The sequence below is a fragment of the Salmo trutta genome, chromosome 1 (genome assembly GCF_901001165.1).
Source record: "Salmo trutta chromosome 1, fSalTru1.1, whole genome shotgun sequence".
Taxonomy (NCBI): Eukaryota; Metazoa; Chordata; class Actinopteri; order Salmoniformes; family Salmonidae; genus Salmo; species Salmo trutta.
Genome location: NC_042957.1, coordinates 35,380,666 through 35,401,217, shown reverse-complemented (window position 1 = coordinate 35,401,217; position 20,552 = coordinate 35,380,666). Strand labels below are relative to the sequence as shown.

The 20,552-nt window shown below is 43.5% G+C and overlaps 1 protein-coding gene across 2 annotated transcripts; it reads left to right on the top strand.

Moving 5' to 3' along the window:
- The first annotated feature begins 4,202 nt into the window (after positions 1 to 4,202).
- Positions 4,203 to 20,439, top strand: taf1b (TATA box binding protein (Tbp)-associated factor, RNA polymerase I, B). Of its 2 annotated transcripts, none has more exons than XM_029754914.1 (15): positions 4,203 to 4,291; positions 10,957 to 11,055; positions 11,264 to 11,354; positions 11,468 to 11,565; positions 11,768 to 11,860; positions 12,135 to 12,258; positions 12,594 to 12,768; positions 12,991 to 13,090; positions 14,055 to 14,202; positions 14,425 to 14,596; positions 15,746 to 15,789; positions 16,592 to 16,682; positions 16,938 to 17,008; positions 18,553 to 18,787; positions 19,977 to 20,439. In XM_029754914.1, exons 1-15 carry the CDS (start codon positions 4,274 to 4,276, stop codon positions 20,218 to 20,220), a joined length of 1,803 nt encoding a protein of 600 aa, XP_029610774.1. In that variant the 5' UTR covers positions 4,203 to 4,273; the 3' UTR covers positions 20,221 to 20,439. The 2 variants fall into 2 exon arrangements, with proteins under 2 accessions (XP_029610774.1, XP_029610780.1); XM_029754920.1 differs by having other exon boundaries at positions 4,207 to 4,291; positions 10,944 to 11,055.
- The last annotated feature ends 113 nt before the right edge of the window (positions 20,440 to 20,552 follow it).

The following is a 20,552-nucleotide window of genomic DNA, read 5'->3' as shown; positions in this document are numbered from 1 at the left end:
GGTGTCAACCTAACATGGCTTTTTGTACCCAATTCCATTAGCAATGGGTGTTTGTGTTTGTATATACAGTTGAGTTATAGTACCAAAAAGACAGGTTTCTGTCAGCCATCGGAAGAGTCACAGGAGGAGGTGTTACTTACTGGTGATGACACTAGCACAGTGCTAATGTTTCCACTAAAGGGGGGCAGAATCCTGTCCAGACCTGACTGCAGGAATGTTCTGGAACTTTCTTCTCCTGTGTTGTTCCGGAACTCCAGGACAGGAATGTGCCTGTCTTGTCTTTAAGGAACAGGTCTGGCAGGGGAAGAGAGAGAGAGAGAGAGAGAGAGAGAGAGAGAGAGAGAGAGAGAGAGAGAGAGAGAGAGAGAGAGAGAGAGAGAGAGAGAGAGAGTGAGAGAGAGAGACACTGAGAGAGAGAGTGAGAGAGAGGTGGAGGGGGTAAATGGAGGGGGGTTGGAGAGAGAAGAGAGGTATTGAGAGCGAGAGAGAGAGAGTGAGGTGGGGTGGTTGGAGAGAGAACAGAAGGATTGTGAGTGTGACTGGTGGTATCCCTGAGAGATAACTCCCTCTTCAGACAGTAACTGGCATTACTAACTAGCTACCTCTGAAACGCCTCTGAAATGTCTGAAATTGTTGATTTCTAAATATGGTGGACTCTCATTCGCTTTCTATGCAGTAGAGTAGTGGACAGTGCCACAAATAACTACCACTCAAAATATGACCTGAAACCATTGTAGTGATCCTGCAATCCCACTGTATAACAGCTAGGTTTCCATAACTATAAAATCGACCATACGTAATCAGAATGGATGGACACTATGGGCTCTTTTTGTTCATGTTGTTCTCACTGCCGCACACACACTGATGTTTTGGATACAATTACTGCAATAAGCTACAATAAACAATTCTAACTTGTGACATACATACAGCATAACATATTTGGTTGAAAATGGATACTATTAGATAAAGTCACTACATACAGTATGTTTTTATCATCCTGAATCTGATCAGTTTTGATTATGCATTAGCGCGAGAGAGAGACACCCTCTCCTGTTGAGGCTGAGCTCCCCAGCCCTGGTTGCTATGGAGACCAGCCCGACCACAGCAGCAGAGCGGTGGGCTGCAGGCTGGAGCTATACCCAGTGCTGAATGGGGAAACACACACACACGGAAAACCGACACACAAAAACCCCTCGCCCTCTTTTATCAGCCAGCCGATCTTCCTCTTTCATTACCACATCTGAGGGTGCTTGTCAATGTATATATTACATGAGCAGACATCAAGGCCCTGTAACAGAAGACTAATGAGATGAATTAGGTGGGTTATTATAATAACCCGATTAGAACATTAACAGTACATGTTGTGGGTTTTGGAGCCGCTCCAAGGTGATTTACTGTAAATGAAAGAGATGGAACAATAATACTTCTTTGGGTTGTTGAGTCTCTAAGTCTGAACGTCTATTCTAGTCTCCAGTAGAGTTACTCTTTCAGACAGTGCAGACTCCCCGGGGATGGTTCCCTTCCTGTTCCTGCAGGGTACCAATAATATCTGCTTTCTTCTGAAGTGTGCACTCGTTCACTACTTCCCACAAATCTGAAAGCATTGGATTGCTGGAGGCATGAGCTAGAGGGATTTTCCACTATGTTTCTTATACCAGCCATTTCCTTTCAAATCAGTTAAGGGAAGTGAACAAGTGCACACTTTGGGAAAAGGGAGGGATAACTGGGACGTAGCCACAGATGTCCGTGCTGTGTTGCGTTCTCACATTACCTCACCCCGGAAACATGCCACACAGACCCTAACCTCGGAGCCCTGGAATGTGTGACTCAAATCACCCTACCACAACTGTGTGTGTGTGTGTGCGCGTGTGGAAAGAATGTATTGTTCACATATGTAAGCGATTCAGAGAATGTTGCTGTTGTTTTTTAAATGTTATTAAAATGTTCCATTGAGAGACTAGGAGGACACATTTCCACAGCCTGAGGTGAAGAGAGTACAAAATAAAAAGCACCGTTTTTGCCCAATGTTGCAGCTGTAGAGCCATTATAATTGTGCGGAGTGGGAGAGGGTGGTGATAGAGAGATAGAGAGAGGGAATGAAAAAGACTGAAATATTTATGACTGTGGCATGCAACGCTAGGCTAGCAGACTCCGCATGCCCCTTTTCTGTGGCATTTTCCAACAGACTTATCACAAAGCCTACATCACCTGACAACCTACGCCCATCTCCTCCTCCTCCTCCTCCTCCTCCTCCTCCTCCACCATTTGTGAAACACAAAAGGAATCACAAAGCAAGAGCAGCAGCAGTGCATTTCAAACTGTCCTGTGTTTGTGGTATGTAGGCAGGCAGGCAGGAAGGAAGACAGGCAGGCAGGCAGGCAAGAAGACAGGCAGGCAGGGACACAGACAGGCAGTTACTGACTGTTACTGATTTCCATAGACAACAGGGTTTTGCTTTGCATAAATAATGCTGTAGTCAGCCTGAGGGGCAGCAAACCATAAAATTGGTTCCTTTGGAGGCTAAGGCAGGCAGGCATCTCATGTTCAGGTAGCTCTTCTGTGGGGAAAACGGTAGACTTGGTTTAATTTAAAACACACCACCACCAGCCATCACACCATTGTACTAACAGGCACTATATAGGTAACAGGGTGCCCTTTCGAACAAGCCGGTGCCATTTGGGAATCGGGTGCCCTATGGGTCCCAGTCAAAAGTGACTCCTGTGTCATTACAAGGGAAAGTGGTGTTAATGTTTAATGTTGCTTTTAGGGATGGAGGATTAAATTCAGCCAGCCGGCAACAGTGAGCTCTGACTCAAACCTGATAAAAAATTTTGCTCTGGAAGAGGAGCTTATCCCACTTTGTCTGCATTTCCAAATGGCACTTTATTCCCTATCAAGTACACTACTTTTGTCCAGGACCCATGGGTCTCTAGTCAAAAGTAGTGCACTATATAGGGCAGGGGTATAAAACTCTTACCCTACGAGGTCCGGAGCCTGCTGGCTTTCTGTTCTAGCTGATAATTAATTGCACACATCTGGTTTCCCAGGTCTAAATCAGATTAGAGGGAAACAATGAAAACATGCAGTGGAATTGTCTTCGAGGTCCAGAGTTGAGTTTGAGGGATATAGGGGATATGGAGCCATTTGGGACGCAGTTTCTGTATCTGCAAAAACATAACAAAGCCCCCATAAACACTCTCCAGATGGCTCTGCTGTTTTGTCAACAGAAACAACAGAGCAATCGTGGACGCCTGTGTCTGCGTCCCAGTTATATCTCCTTTCTCCCAAAGTGTGCACTTGTTCACTTCCCTTAACTGATTTGAAAGGAAATGGCTGGTGTAAGAAATATGGTGGAAACTCTCTCGAGCCCTCCACCAATCCAATGCTTTCAGATTTGTGGGAAGTAGTGAATGAGTATCAGTGGAGGCTGCTGAGGGGAGAACGGCAGATAATAATGGCTGGAATAGACTCAATGGAATGGTATCAACCACATGGTTTTCATCCATTACACTCTATTCCAGCCATTATTACGAGCCTTCCTCCCTTCAGCAGCGTCCACTGATGAGTATTCAGGGACAGATGGTCGTATGTACAGACCTTGGCATGATTAACTGGAGTAATATAAGAAGAATGCTGATGTCTTAATGTATGACTCAAGCTATACTTATACTTACAAATGGATTTACCAAACAATGAATCCATCTACACACCCTCTTCTTCTTTCTTGTGGTTTCCATGGTGCTAGCTCCAATCCTGTCACACCACACAGTACAATCAGCACCAACGCCACCCACACACATACACCAACTCATGACATAATCAAGTAAAGCAGGGCAATTATAGAGCAGAGGCCTCAGGTATGGAAAATCACAACAATTACTGTAATGGATGACTCAGGTGATAACTACAAGCTACAACAAACAGTACGCTCTCATTCTCCTGCAGTCAATGTTGCCCTCTATAGGGAGACATCAGACATTGGACTTGCAACCCACCTGAATGAGCAGGCTAAAAATACTTTTCAGATATTAAATATCTGTAATTGTTTTATTCTCTGTAGTTCAGATATAGTAAAAAAAAACATGTATTTATTATTATTTTGAATGTATACCCCTTGGCAACACGTTTTTGCACATGTGCTTGTGATGCACAGTAAAACCATGTTGATTCCTGTCGGGTGGATTTATTGGTAACACACAGGAAGTTCCTATTCCACCACAATAAACCAACACGTGAGAGTTCACTAATGTGAAACAGACTAAAGTGTGTGAAAATGGACGAAGAACTAACGGTAGGTTGTACAAATAGGACGTGTTAAAGTCTTTATGCTAATTTAAACTGTTATACCTGCCAGATTGATCTGAAATACATTTTCTTGTAACGTTAGTGGCTATCTAACCTATCAAAAGGTTCATTTCTTTAGCCACAAGCAAACACAGTTTGGATTGAAAATGTTTAAAGAGCGTGCAAAACAAAACGCTATTCATACACAGATCTTTCATTTCCCCATGTATTAACAGGTAAGGTCAAACATTTAACAACCCCTTAATGGAAGATTTTACCATAGGCGTATAGCAGTTTCAAATATATTGACGGTAAGAACCAGTGGAGGCTGTTGAGGGGAGAACGGCTCATAATAATGGCTGAAACGGAGCAAATATTATGGCATCAAACTCACGGAAACCATATGTTTGATGTATTTGATACCATTCCGCTCCAGCCATTACCATAAGTCCGTCCTCCACAATTAAGGTGCTATACCAACCTCCTGTGGTAAGAACTGTATCAACGATTTCTTTTTTATAACTAACCTAAGATCGACAATTTTCTTCGAGTTTGTATTCGCAGATCGCAAACAACTGACGGGCGCGTACACCGCCACGACCTGTCTATAACGAACCCTGAATTTCTAACAACCCCACTGGGAGGTGAAACCTCTAAATTCAGTATTCCCTGTAACATTTCGGTTGTAAAGTCCTGGAGATCTATTTGCCTCCTTCACAATGATGTCTAGCTTCTTACATTTTATTTGTTTGACTAGTGCAATCTATCACTAGCGCTATAAACGCAACAAAGTCCACCTTCGTTGTTAGTGCGTTGGGATCCTTCCCCTGCATGGCATTCACTGCAGACTGGGACATCCACTACCATCTCATCTCTACTCACACTTTCACCTATTTTCACTGCCTCCACATAGACCTGCTAGATACAGTTGAAGTTGTAAGTTTACATACACCTTAGCCAAATACATTTAAACTCCGTTTTTCACAATTCCTGACATTTAATCCTAGTAAAAATTCCCTGTCTTCGGTCAGTTAGGATCACCACTTTATTTTAAGAATATGAAATGTCAGAATAATAGTAGAGAGAATGATTTATTTCAGCTTTTATTTCTTTCATCACATTCCCAGTGGGTCAGAAGTTTACATACTCAATTAGTATTTGGTAGCATTGCCTTTAACTTGGGTCAAATGTTTCGGGTAGCCTTCCACAAGCTTCCCACAATAAGTTGGGTGAATTTTGGCCCATTCCTCCTGACAGCTGGTGTAACTGAGTTATGTTTGTAGGCCTCCTTGCTCACACACGCTTTTTCAGTTCTGCCCACAAATGTTCTATAGGATTGAGGTCAGGGCTTTGTGATGGCCACTCCAATACCGTGACTTTGTCCTTAAGCCATTTTGCCACAACTTTGGAAGTATGCTTGGGGTCATTGTCCATTTGGAAGACCCATTTGCGACCAAGCTTTAACTTCCATACTGATGTCTTGAGATGTTGCTTCAATATTTCCACATAATTTTCCTGCCTCATGATGCCATCTATTTTGTGAAGTGCACCGGTCCCTCCTGCCGCAAAGCACCCCCACAACATGATGCTGCCACCCCTGTGCTTCACGGTTGGGATGATGTTCTTCAGCTTGCAAGCATCCCCCTTTTTCCTCCAAACATAACGATGGTCATTATGGCCAAACAGTTCTATTTTTGTTTCATTAGACCAGAAGACATTTCTCCAAAAAGTACAATCTTTGTCCCCATGTGCAGTTGCAAACCGTAGTCTGGCTTTTTTATGGCGGTTTTGGAGCAGTGGCTTCTTCCTTGCTGAGCGGCCTTTCAAGTTATGTCGATATTGGACTCGTTTTACTGTGGACATAAATACTTTTGTACCTGTTTCCTCCAGCATCTTCACAAGGTCCTTTGCTTTTGTTCTGGGATTGATTCTCACATTTCACACCAAAGTACGTTCATCTCTAGGAGACATAGCGCATCTTTTTTCTGAGCGGTATAACGGCTGCGTGGTCCCATGGTGTTTATGCTTGCGTACTATTGTTTGTACAGATGAACGTGGTACTTTCAGGTGTTTGGAAATTGCTCCCAAGGATGAACCAGACTTGTGGAGGTCTACAATATTTTTTTCTGAAGTCTTGGCTGATTTATTTTGATTTTCCCATGATGCCAAGCAAAGAGGCACTGAGTTTGAAGGTAGGCCTTGAAATACATCCAAAGGTACACCTCCAGTTGACTCAAATGATGTCAATTAGCCTATCAGAAGCTTCTAAAGTCATGACATCATTTTCTGGAATTTTCCAAGCTGTTTAAAGGCACAGTCAACTTAGTGTATGTAAACTTCTGACCCACTGGAATTGTGATACAGTGAAATAATCTGTCTGTAAACAGTTGTTGGAAAATGACTTGTGTCATGCACAAAGTAGAGGTCCTAACTGACTTGCCAAAACTGTAGTTCGTTAATAGAAAATTTGTGGAGTGGTTGAAAAACGAGTTTTAATGACTCCAACCTAAGTGTATGTAAACTTCCGACTTCAACTGTAGCCCTGATCCTAGCTACTGTGACCTTCATCCTTACAGTGCACTCCGGGAACATGATTCCCATCACAATTACAGCAATATGCTTCATCTGACACTTCAACTACAACATATTTATTGCTTCGACAAACACCTGCCACAAGTCTAAACTTTTTACAATTGTAACACTGCAGCGGCTTCTCTGTAGATAGGATCTCACCGCATACCACAGCCTGCGTTTCCAATGGGAGTGAATTAATCATAACAGAACAAGGAAGGAGGTTGGCAGAGCCAAGCACGCGCTAGCGAGAGCCTATTGGCGCGTTCTAGCGTGTACAGTGGCTTGCGAAAGTATTCACCCCCCTTGGCATTTTTCCTATTTTGTTGCCTTACAACCTGGAATTAAAATGTTTTTTTTGGGGGGGGGTTGTATTTGTTTTGAAACTAACAAGATCAGAACTTGAGTGTGCATAACTATTCACCCCCCCCCCCCCCCCCCCCCCCAAAGTCAATACCCCAAGTAACTTGGGGTATGTCTCTATAAGCTTGGTACATCTAGCCACTGGGATTTGTTACCCATTCTTCAAGGCAAAACTGCACCAGCCATTTCCAGTAGGATGGGTTCCGCTGGTGTACAGCAATCTTTGTCATCCTATATCTATCCTACCCTGCCTTTCTAAGGTCTTCGAAAGCCAAGTTAACAAACAGATTATCGACCATTTCGAGTCCCACCGTACCTTCTCAGCTATGCAATCTGGTTTCAGAGCTGGTCATGGATGCACCTCAGCCACGCTCAAGGTCCTAAACGATATCATAACCGCCATCGATAAGAGACATTACTGTGCAGCCGTATTCATCGACCTGGCCAAGGCTTTCGACTCTGTCAATCCCCACATTCTTATCGGCAAACTCAACAGCCTTAGTTTGTCAAATGATTGCCTCGCCTGGTTCACCAACTACTTCTCTGATAGAGTTCAGTGTGTCAAATCGGAGGGCCTGTTGTCCGGACCTCTGGCAGTCTCTATGGGGGTGCCACAGGGTTCAATTCTCGGGCCAACTCGCTTCTCTGTATACATCAATGATGTCGCTCTTGCTGCTGGTGATTCTCTGATCCACCTCAACACAGACGACACCATTCTGTATACTTCTGGCCCCTCTTTGGACACTGTGTTAACTAACCTCCAGACGAGCTTCAATGCCATATAACTCTCCTTCCGTGGCCTCCAACTGCTCATAAATGCAAGTAAAACTAAATGCATGCTCTTCAACCGATCGCTGGCCGCCCATCCAGCATCACTACTCTGGACGGTCCTGACTTAGAATATGTGGACAACTACAAATGCCTAGGTGTCTGGTTAGACTGTAAACTCTCTTTCCAGACTCGCATTAAACATCTCCAATCCAAAATTAAATCTAGAATCGGCTATTTCGCAACAAAGCATCCTTCACTCATACTGCCAAACACCCTCGTGAAACTGACCATCCTACCGATCCTCGACTTTGGCGATGTCATTTACAAAATAGCCTCCAACACTCTACTCAGCAAATTGGATGCAGTCTATCACAGTGACATCCATTTTGTCACCAAAGCCCCATATACTACTCACCACTGCGACCTGTACGCTCTTGTTGGCTGGCCCTCGCTTCGTACTCGTCGCCAAACCCACTGGCTCCAGATCATCTACAAGTCTTTGCTAAGTAAAGCCCCGCCTTATCTCAGCTCACTGGTCACCATAGCAGCACCCGTAGCACGCGCTCCAGCAGGTATATCTCACTGGTCACCCCCAAAGCCAATTCCTTCTTTGGCCGCCTTTCCTTCCAGTTCTCTGCTGCCAATGACTGGAACGAACTGCAAAAATCACTGAAGCTGGAGACATATCTTCCTCACTAGCTTTAAGCACCAGCTGTCAGAGCAGATCACTGCACCTGTACATAGCCCATCTGTAAATAGCCCATCCAACTACCTCATCCCCATACTGTATTTATTTATCTTGCTCCTTTGCACCCCAGTATCTCTACTTGCACATTCATCTTCTGCACATCTACCATTCCAGTGTTTAATTGCTATATTGTAATTACTTCGCCACCATGGCCTATTTATTGCCTTACCACTCTTATCTTACCTCATTTGCACACACTGTATATAGACTTTTTCTACTGTATTATTGACTGTTTGTTTATTACATGTGTAACTGTTGTATGTGTCGAACTGCTTTGCTTTCTTGGCCAGGTCGCAGTTGTAAATGAGTACTTGTTCACAACTAGCCTACCTGGTTAAATAAAGGTGAAATAAATAAAAAATACCACAGATTCTCAATTGGATTGAGGTCTGGGCTTTGACTAGGCCGTTCCAATACATTTAAATGTTTTCCCTTAAACCACTCGTGTTGCTTTAGCAGTATGCTTAGGGTCATTGTCCTGCTGGAAGGTGAACCTCAGTCCCAGTCTCAAATCTCTGGAAGACTGAAACAGATTTCCCTCAAGAATTTCCCTGTATTTAGCGCCATCCATCATTCCTTCAATTCTGACCAGTTTCCCAGTCCCTGCCGAGGAAAAACATCCTAGAGCATGATGCTGCCACCACCATGCATCACTGTGGGGATGATGTTCTCGGGGTGATGAGAGGTGTTGGGTTTGCGCCAGACATAGCGTATTCCTTAATGGCCAAAAAGCTCCATTTTATTCTCATCTGACCAGAATCCCTTCTTCCATATGTTTGGGGAGTCACCCACATGCCTTTTGGTGAACACCAAATGTGTTTTTTTTAGTTTTTTTTTAAGCAATGGCTTTTTTTTCTGACCACTTCTGTAAAGCCCAGCTCTGTGGAGTGTACAGCTTAAAGTGGTCCTATGGACAGATATTCCAATCTCCGCTTTGGAGCTTTGCAGCTCCTTCAGGGTTATCTTTGGTCTCTTTGTTGCCTCTGATTAATGCCCTCCTTGCCTGGTCTGTGAGTTTTAGTGGGCGGCCCTCTCTTGGCAGGTTTGTTGTCGTGCCATAATCTTTGTTTTTTTTATAATGGATTTAATGGTGCTCCGTGGGATGTTCAAAGTTTCTGATCATTTTTTATAACCAAACCCTGATCTGTACTTCTCCACAACCTTGTCCCTGACCTGTTTGGAGAGCTCCTTGGTCTTGGTGGTGCCCCTTGCTTAGTGGTGTTGCAGAATCTGGGGCCTTTCAGAACTGAGATCATTTGACACTTAGATTGCACACAGGTGGACTTTATTTAACCAATTATGTGACTTCTGAAGGTAATTGGTTGCACCAGATCTTATTTAGGGGCTTCATAGCAAACTTTTCAGTTTTACATTTTTGGAAACATTTTTATTTCTTTCACTTCACCAAGTTGGACCATTTTGTGTATGTCCATTACATGAAATCTGAATAAACATCCATTTAAATTGCAGGTTGTAATTGCAACAAAAGAGGAAAAACGCCAAGGGGGATGAATACTTTTGCATGGCACTCTATTTGCATATTTCTTTTAGGGAACGCCTACTCTGAAGTGTGTGTAGCGCAATTACTAATTTCGCCCTTGCACTCCTTGTAAACAACGCACATTTTTTACAACTTTGGCAAAGGGTAAAGTCTACACAACTTTGATCACTCTGTTAGTAACAGATTGTAGTTTGGGAAACAGAAAACTGTATTGAGATTAAATGTTTCATCGATGAGAGAATTTGTAGAACGTCGGCCAAAATCCATCTCGCTGCATTTTCTTCAACTGCCAGCCACTGGGCTTTCTCCCACCGCCTACCGGCGAAAGAAAAATGAGACCGATATTTCTGTGTCTATGCTCTCTCCATACTGCAGCATCCCTGATTACAGTTCCTAGTCACCTGTGTGCCTGTAGACATGTGACAGTGACCCCTGACCCAACATATAGTTCCCTCTAGAGTACAAATTTTAAGTGGAATATACAAAGACAGGCAAAGTATATAGACAACACGACAACCACACAAGTAGTTCAAAATGGGTCCTACAGATTAGTTATAGCAAGGCCCTCCGTTACAATTGTTGCTGCAGCTAGCTACATGCTCTCATATGTTATGGACCTGATACCACCCCCCCCCATATTCTCCCATATTCTCTGTCTGTCTCTGTGTGTATGTAATACTATGCATAATGTGCCATATAAAATAGGATTTGATTATAGGGGGGCTACAGCGAAATCTGTGGCCAGTGTGGAGAGGTGGACTGGGGGGTGTCGGATGAGGGTCGGTTCTACTGCAGGTCCTGTCATAATGTCATCGAGGTAAGCACTCAAAATTTCAACTCCTATTCAAGATTGCTTCATGTTGAAGTAGTCATGGGCTACATCCCATATGGCACCGTATTCCCTATTCGGTGCACTACTTTGGCACCATGGGCCCTGGTCAAGGTAGTGTACTAGTTAATAGGGTGCCATTTGGGAGGCGCACGTGGACAACCATTTTTATTTTTTCCTCAAATTCTCTACTCAGAGAACAAAAGAAGTGGTGGATACAAACACTTTTATGATTGGTGCCAGCAGAGTGTCCTCCATCTCCAAGGGAACCAGAAGGAAAAAACTAGGTTGGTCTCCACTCTCCTGTGTCATTAATTCCTACAAGCAAGTGATTTTGATTTGTTTTTTTGTTGTTGGTTGTTCTGTATGTACCTGAATTCTTTGTGGCTGTGTGTTTCAGAGCAAGGAAGAGAGTGGATGGTGTGTGAGGGCTTTCAGTTCATCCTGAAGCACCAGGCTGAGGCTCTTCTGGCCATGGGAGTCTGCCCACAGTTCAAGGTCTGTCAGAGGGAGCACAGAAGGGCGGTTTCCCGGACACAGATTAAGCCTAGTAGTCCTGGACTAAAACACATGCTCTATGGAGAACCTCTATTGAAACGTTGAATCTGTCTCTGAGAAACCGGAAAGTAAAACCAAATAATGTCAATGTAAAGACACTCGACAAGTTCTGTAAGTGTCTTGTATGGTCTGTGTTTTGTAGGATGACGTGCTGTGTCAGTTTTGGAGAATGTACTTACAGAAGAGCCGACAGGCCTACACCAAGAATCCTGTGCATGATGGGAAATTTAGACTGGTCAGTATTCTCATCACTGCAAGCAAAATGGCACTTTCTGATGAAGTGACAACAAACTTTTCCCTGTCTTATCGCCCCCCTTGTGGCGGACGGTCGACGAGACGTTCACTCAATGTGTGCTTTTTAGATTGGATGCGTTTAGTTACACGTTTGCAGCTCTCAGATGATAACAGTACACCTACACACACCTCACCCTCCTTTTGGTTGCTGTTTTGCGTGTCCGTCTCTCTCCCCTTCTTCTTATTTCCACTCGTTTTCTCGTTGCCCTCCCTAGCGTTCTCAGGGCTCTGGGGAGTCAGACAGTGCTCCGGAGTCGTCAGTGATGAGCGACTCTATGACGTCTGCCTCTGAGACAGACAGGGATGGAGATTGGGCCAGTGGAGGAGGCTCTATCTCAGGTACAGTAAACAACACAAGTATGCTGAACAGCCAATGTACCTATGCACACTAGCCACACACAGTCATTGTATGTATGTATGTGTATGTATGTATATATATATATATATATATATATATATATATATATATATATACATACATACATACATACATACATACATACATACATACATACATACATACATACATACATACATACATACATACATACATACATACATACATACATACATACATACATACATACATACGTGTGTGTATATGTGTGAGTGTACATGCATCTGTGTGTGCGGACATGTCTGTGTGCACGCTAACGTGTGTGTGTGCTCCCCAGATTACACCAGTGACGGAGCCTCCTCGGTGTGTTCCGGTTCTATTGATGCCGTCTCGTACCTGACCCCGCGCCAGAGGAGGAGCCAGGGGTTGATGAGCATGCCCAAGACCCTGGCACTGTGCCACCTGGCCCTGCTGTGGGCCAGAGAGGCCATCACACTGGCAGACCTGCTCAGGTCAGGGCCAAGGGGAGATGGTGGAAGAGAAGATGAACAAAGTTGTATTGAATTTAATATTTACACATTTTTACCGTTTGATTTCATTAAGACAAACCAGGATTAAATATAGGTTAAAGGTTTAAAAAAAAAAAAAAAAAAAAAAAACAGGAAGTAAATGTTCACATTAAGTCTCAAGCTTTGCGTCCCTGCCTATTGAGTCTCTCTCTCTGTGCTGGGCAGGTTTGTGAATGAGGGCCACATCCCCTATGTGAACGCCTACGAGGACTTCCCAGAGGAGATGAAGCTCTACGGCCGAGACTCACTCATCTTCAGAGTGGAGGTGAGAGCTCACATTAGTCGTTGATTTATTGGGGAAAAGATGCGCTGAGTACAACCTAGGCGATAACACGTTAAAGCAATTCCACTTTTGTCCAACGTGGTCCCTGACGGAATACAAAACAAAATAAAAGAACTGTAATCGCTCTGCATCACACAGCATGGAACAAATAAATAACGCAAGAATAAAAGAGACTGGAAAATGAAAGTACAGTCAACCTATCGGGATTCCGTCATTTGTCCTCCTGGACTCTAAATGCATTATACATGAATGAATCTACATTGTTATCAGTTAAACTGTAACGCTACGATGGCCTCTGGGCCACACCTCTGCCTTTCCATTTCTGATGTAGCAGAGTCATAAATGCCTTTCAGTCATTCAGCTACTCAACAAAAATGAGCTTTGACCTGACCCTTTTTTTTTAAAAACACCCCTGGACTGAGAGCGTTTTAATAGACATTCCACAACAACATCCCAGTGTAGAAGAATGAGTACCGTGCTGTACTATTTCCTGTTGGCCCACTGACTCTCGTGTTGTGGCCGTGCTGAGTATGAAACACAGCTGTGTGTAAGCCTAAGTAGTCATGAGCAGTACTACTAATGTTATTATATATGTGGTTAAGCTTCATCTAGGCAACAGATCCACTGCTTGGAATTCATGTACTCCAACGTGTTCGGCGGGGTGCATTAAGCTGATGGCGACCGATGTGATTTTGCACAACCTACTATCTTGTCCTGTGGTTTTGTTGTCAGACCACTGTACCACGCTACTCTCATTGAAACGTGTGTGAAGACATCAGAATGTTGGCTCGGGTGCAGCAGAAACTGCTGCTTGTCTCCACACGCCAATACACCTGTTGCCCCGCTCTGCATTTGCATATATTGTCTTGAAGTCTTATCCTGATCCTCCCAAAGGAATTCCTTTCATAGAAGACAAGATGAAATAAACTCTGTGTGTGTTCCCTAGTCTATCCCCTCTTACAGCCACCTGCACAAGGAGGCCCAGACCCTGGCTGTATTCCTGGAGCTACCCCTCTTCCCCCCCATCACCCTGGACTGCCTGCTGCACCCCTCCCTGCTCAGTCTCCGCTACCTCACCGAAGCCAACCTGCCCGGTGGGTCTGCCAAGCCAACAACACGGACAACTCTTTTGTTGTCCGTTGGTTCCTTTGTGTCAGTCACTTTTAAAGAGGAGACACCAGTAGGTTTTTTTTTTGTCTAGTTGTTTAGTTTGTCTAGTCTAGCATACTTTTTATTTCTTTTGTGACTTTACACAACGTGCAACTCCAGTCTTAACACAAGTTATTCCACTCAAGCAGTATTATTTTCTCTTTCAGATGAGCTGCATGACTGGGTGTGCAGGATTATGGAGAAGGCTGGTATGGAGTCGTCCGTGACCTTTGAACCCATGAGGTCCAACTCTCTTCTCCCACACTACGATGTCCAGGCTGCTGCCCTGATCATCATCGCCATGAAGCTGCTCTTCAAACTAGACGACCACACTGAGTGGTAGCTATGCCGTCTGTTTTAACACGAGAGAGAGAAATGTATTTTAAGGGCTTATTCTCACCAAATAGTTATAGGTACAATTTCAATTGACATAATATGTACAAACACTTTACAATTCACATTAGTGACGGGAATGTTACGAGACGACAAGGGGTTTGGTTGACATTCTTGCTTCGCAGCTCAAAAGTACTGTAAATGTCACAGTAACCACTAGCCAGGATTCAGGTTAAGCATGGCAAACTATTCAACTAGCTAGCTACTAGCTAACATTAACCAAGCAACTCTTCATACATCTACCATATTAGACTCTTAATTACTGCAACAAAACCGTATTACACTCTTGAATAATGCAACAATTCACAAGCATGTGCAGACAGTTAAAGTTTTTGTCTGTACACATCACATTTCAGCTTCAAGACAAATGCACAGATGTTGACTTATGTAGTTTGACTTGCGTATCTAAAAAATGGCGACTTGCATATCTCAACATTTTTAGGTAGTATCGACATAAAAAGGCAATTTCAAGTTAACTCAACATATAAAAGTCTCAAATATAAGGAAAATGTGTAGCCTACACATTTCCTCTGTTTCAAAAACGCTGCTTTGCTATTACCATTGATACTGTAGGAATGTTGAGCTCAATGAAACAATTCTGTTTACACTGCCGTGCTCGGAGGGCGGCAACTGTCGGGTGCGACCTCCAGAGGAAGCACCCGAGACGTGAGAATTTCGCAAGTTTACACAACAGTATTGTCTCTCGAGAACCTCTAGAAAATGTACCTTTGCTATCATCAATGTAAAAATGGTCTCAATCCACAATATAACAGTAATTGACAGTACATAATACCGATTTTTAAAACTACATTGTGGACCACTCCGGTAGTTTTGAGACACTATGTAGGCAATTATAGTTCACTATATAGTCTGTTAGCCATGTCAACATTTTACCACAGTCTAGAAACCACGATGTTCTTTAGGATGCTCAATGTAGACTGGAACATCAAGTCTGCATGTCCCTGGTCATGTAAACAGTCGCATAGGAATGTCATAAATAGTTTAGATCACTATGCCTATGCAAGATATTGCACTTTGGTGATTGTTTTACTACTGCTCATATCTAACGCAGTTTTCCTGTTTGTGTGTTTTTAGGGATTTATCCAATGATGCAAGTGACAAGAACAAGGAAAACCCAGGTAAACCTCACTCCCTTTGGTGTGATAAGTTAATAACCAGCCCTTCCTGATGGCTGATGTGGAATTTTTTTTATTTTGCATCATTGAGAAAGTATTGATCTGAATAATCTCTCAGGAGTTTTGTGTGAAGTCGGCCCAAGGCTATAAGGAGCTGCATAGTACACACAGAGGAATAAATTAAACAGTTATTTACACGTGTTTAAACAGTTATTTACATATGCGTCTGAAGGGGTTTTAGCTAATGGAATGCCTTTAAAGGCTGTAAGTGCTGTTTCATCAGTTTCTTTGGTTTTTATGTTCTGTTTAACATTTCACAGGATCTTATCTTTTTCTGCACAGATAATCATAGTTTATTGTCCTACACGTTGCAATTTAACGTTTTTCGTAAAGAGCGGCCATTGAGGTGTGGTCTTGTCTTTGGAACGGGGAATGTTGCATGTACTGTTTGTCTGCATTCCTTTGATTTCTGACTGCCTTTTTCATTCACTTCCATTTGACAGCTTATAAGTGAGAGTAGGTTACATGGCTGGGCTGAAATATTTGGGTGATTTAGAAGCGCTTGAGTTTCCCCTTGCTATTTTCTGTGGTAATTAAAAAGCAGATGGAGAATTCGGACTTCTCTTAAGAAGTAGAGGCGATTTTACGAGACTTTAATGAAGTCCACAAGTTCCTAGTGGTAGCCTGTTTTTTGCGACTAGTTAGGAAATGGCCCCTTATTTTGGGAAGTGTTGTCAGTTGGGCATTGCAAAAGTCAAGTGTCCTAAATTTCTGTCTGGCTCATCCCTCTCTATATGTGCGACAGATGGGAACAGCTTTAACCTGAGGAGGTGGTACAGGACAATGCAGACTGCCCTGACCACAGCTGTACGGAGACAGCAGGACAACATAGCCAGGTGAGACACCTCACTTTTAACTGGCTCTTTCACTGTTCTCTCTTTTTAAAGTTGGCTGTGCAGATACTGTGGCCTAGTGGTAACACATCCGGCTCAATCACATATACTGCTCCCCACCGGAAACTGGGGTTCAATTCCTGTGTCCACCCGTGTTACTGTGTCTCCCTCTTCATCTATTTATCTCCTCTATTTCACAAATGTCAGTATAAAGAATAATACAATAAATGTATTTACCCATTTCATTTATTTCCACAGAAAGCATTGGAAGGCCCAGAAACCTCTATACACCTCGAAGAAAGACAAGTCGGTCGTTCTCAAAAGGAGACGTAGGTGTCACTCAAATATCAGTCTGTTCAGATAAAGAAGATAAACAGAGCTGGCACAAACATGCTGATGTCACTCACTGGCCTATACAGTACCAATCAAAAGTTTGGACACACATACACTCATTCAAGGGTTTTTCTTTATTTGTATAATTTTCTACATTGTGGAATAACAGTGAAGACATCAAAATAACACATGGAATCATGTAGTAACCAAAAAGGTGTTAGACAAATCAAAATATATTTGAGATTCTTCAAAGTAGCCACCCTTTGCCTTGACAGCTTTGCACACTCTTGGCATTCTCTCAACCAGCTTCATGAGGTAGTCACCTGGAATGCATTTCAATTAACAGGTGTGCCTTGTTAATTTGTGGAATTTCTTTCCTTTTTAATGCGTTTGAGGCAATCAGTTTTGTTGTGACAAGGTAGGGATACAGAAAATAGCCCTATTTGGTAAAAGACCAAGTCCATATTACGGCAAGAACAGCTCAAATAAGCAGAGAGAAATGACAGTCCATCGTTACTTTAAGACATGGTCAGTACATCTGGAACATTTCAAAAACGTTGAATTATTTTTGAAGTGCAGTCGCAAAAACCATCAAGCACTATGATGTAACTGGCTCTCATGAGGACCTCCACAGGAAAGGAAGACCCAGAGTTACCTCTGCTGCAGAGGATAAGTTCATTTGAGTTACCAGCCTCAGAAATTGCACCCCAAATAAATGCTTCACAAAGTTCAAGTAACACACATCTCAACATCAACTGTTCAGAGAAGACTGCGTGAATCAGGCCTTCATGGTCGAATTGCTGCAAAGAAACCACTACTAAAGGATACCAATAAGAAGAGACTTGCTTGGGCCAAGAAACACGAGCAATGGACATTAGACTGGTGGAAATCTGATGAGTCCAAATTTGAGATTTTTTGTTCCAACCGCCGTGTCTTTGTGAGACACAGAGTTTAACAGGACAATGACCCAACACACCTCCAGGCTGTGTAAGGGCTATTTGACCAAGGAGAGTGATGGAGTGCTGCATCAGATGACCTGGCCTCAACAATCACCTGACCTCAACCCAATTGAGATGGTTTGGGATGAGTTGGACCGCAGTGTGAAGGAAAAGCAGCCAACAAGTTTTCAGCATTTGTGGGAACTCCTTCATGCATTCCAGGTGAAGCTGATTGAGAGAATGCCAAGAGTTTGCAAAGCTGTCATCAAGACAAAGGGCGGCTACTTTGAAGAATCTCAAATATAAAATATATTTTGATTTTTAACTTTTTTTTGCTTACTACATGATTTCATATGTGTTATTTCATAGTTTTGACATCTTCACTATTATTCTACAATTTAGATAATAGAGATGAAGAAAAAACCCTTGAATGAGGTGTGTCCAAACTTGGCTGGTACTGTGTCCTTCTGCTTTTGCTAATCTCTCCCTTTTCTCCACCCTAATCTCACTACTCCCCTTCTCTTTCCCTCACCAACTAACCACACCCTTTTTCCTCACCATTTCCTGCACCCTCACTTTTCCCCCTCCTTCTCCCTCTCCAGGTATTGCAGAGCAGCTCCAGTTGAGTTTCCAGAAACTGTCTGGTTCCCCTGTGCCCCCACCATCCTCCCCTCCCTCCAGCTTCTGTTTCCGCTGGAGTGAGGAGGGGGAGGAGGTCTGGGACGGGCCCAGCCTGCACCACCAGACCCTGGACAGCAGCGTCCGACAGAGAGGGGCAAGCCTCCAGCCCTCCAACCCAAAATACTGGCACCCAGCCCTGAAGGCCTGCAAGCCCAGGTAAGGCCCCATACACGGTTGCAGCAGCATACCACCCTGGATCCCGCTGCTGGCTTGCCACTGAAGCTAAGCCGGGTTGGTCCTGGTCAGTCCCTGGATGAGAGACCAGATGCTGCTGGAAGTGGTGTTGGAGGGCTAGTAGGAGGCACTCTTTCCTCTGGTCAAAAAGATTTCAGTGCCCCAGGGCAGTGATTGGGGACATTGCCCTTTGCAGGGTGTCATCTTTCGGATGGGATGTTAAACGGGTGTCCTGACTCTGTGGTCACTAAAGAGCCCATGGCACTTATCGTAAGAGTAGGGGTGTTAACCCCTGTGTCCTGGCTAAATTCCCAATCTGGCCCTCATACCATCATGGCCACCTAATCCTCAGCTTCCAATTGGCTCATTCATCCCCCTCCTGTCCAATGTAACTATTCCTGAGGTTGTTGCTGTAAATGAGAATGTGTTCTCAGTCAACTTACCTGCAATAAACAACAACCTTAAAGGTAGAGTCAGTGATGCTCAACTGCAGAGTCAGTGTAGACCTCTGCAACAAGCATGAGACTTAACTTCTCTGTTGATCCCGCAACTATCAGCTTGCAGGACCGGGAAGTGTACCCGTCTTGCATCTGAGTCTAAGTTAATATTTCCCTTGTTGGGGTCACCCTGAATCACCTCACCTAAACATCCTAACTGATACATTTTCTCTTTTTTTTTTTTAAACTATGACAGCCCTCACATAAACATCTGAGAGCTTGCGGTGGTTGTATATGCTGGGCGAAGGAGAGGGGGAATGCAGGCCTGTGTGTTCTCTCTCTCTCTCAAATTTTTGCAGACAATGTAGAGATGTGACTTGTGAATATACATATAGAAACAAAACGTCCATGACGGGTGCTCTGTTTTTAAATATGGTCTGGATGAGAGGACCAGGATGTCTGCCATATGCTGTTTACACACTAGTTGTTAGCAGTGGCTAATAGTCACATGCACCGGGATGTGAGACCTACTACATTTGCAAATCTGCCAACTTTTTGGTTCTACTTGCAGAATTTCCATTGCTCCATAAAAGTTAAACTCTTTCAGATTGGCCTTTACTGCACACCTCACAGGGATTGCACTGCAATAGGCACACAAAGAGCAAGGTATCATGTATCTTCTTTAAAACAACACCATTGAGTTTTTCTGTCATGTTTTATTTTTCCCCCCTCAGGTTTTGTAAGAGCCACTATGCGGAGGTAGAGGTCACCCTCCCCAGGATGTACGTGTGGCTGTTGAACCTCTTCTCCTTCCTCATGGGGGTGAAACCTGGCTGTGTATACGAAGAGGTACTGAAGGTGGAGAGGCGCTTCCTCGGGAGCAGCAAGTCCCAGCCCAGGGCAAGAGCTACACCCAGAAAGACACAGCCCAAAAAACTACCCAAACGCAAACAAACCAGAAAAACGTGTTCTAGGTGACTAAAGAGAGAATGACTTCATCGGGAACAACTACTGTCGATTTATTTATATGGTTCTTGTATCGATGCAAATTGATTGTACAAAAGAAAAAGGCACAAATTGCCTCATTGCATTGCCAAGGATGAATGGTAATGCTCCTGTGATTACAATGCAATATGAAGTTCATGAAAATGTATTTTTTAAATTATATTAAACTGTTCTGTTATTACAATGTTATAAGTAGCCCTGTGTAGCTCTTTTCATTTAAGGAATGCCTGACATTTTAGTTTAAGTACAGGCTGTTCGAGAGCGCTGTTATTATTCCAAATGTGCGTGTTACTTCAGTTTATAAT

What these genes read in the sequence shown, in the direction of transcription:
- taf1b (XM_029754914.1), top strand. An exon ending in GAGTCTGCCCACAGTTCAAG is followed by an intron (nt 11,566 to 11,767) that starts GTCTGTCAGAGG and finishes TGTGTTTTGTAG; the next exon opens with GATGACGTGCTGTGTCAGTT. An exon ending in ACACTGGCAGACCTGCTCAG is followed by an intron (nt 12,769 to 12,990) that starts GTCAGGGCCAAG and finishes TGTGCTGGGCAG; the next exon opens with GTTTGTGAATGAGGGCCACA.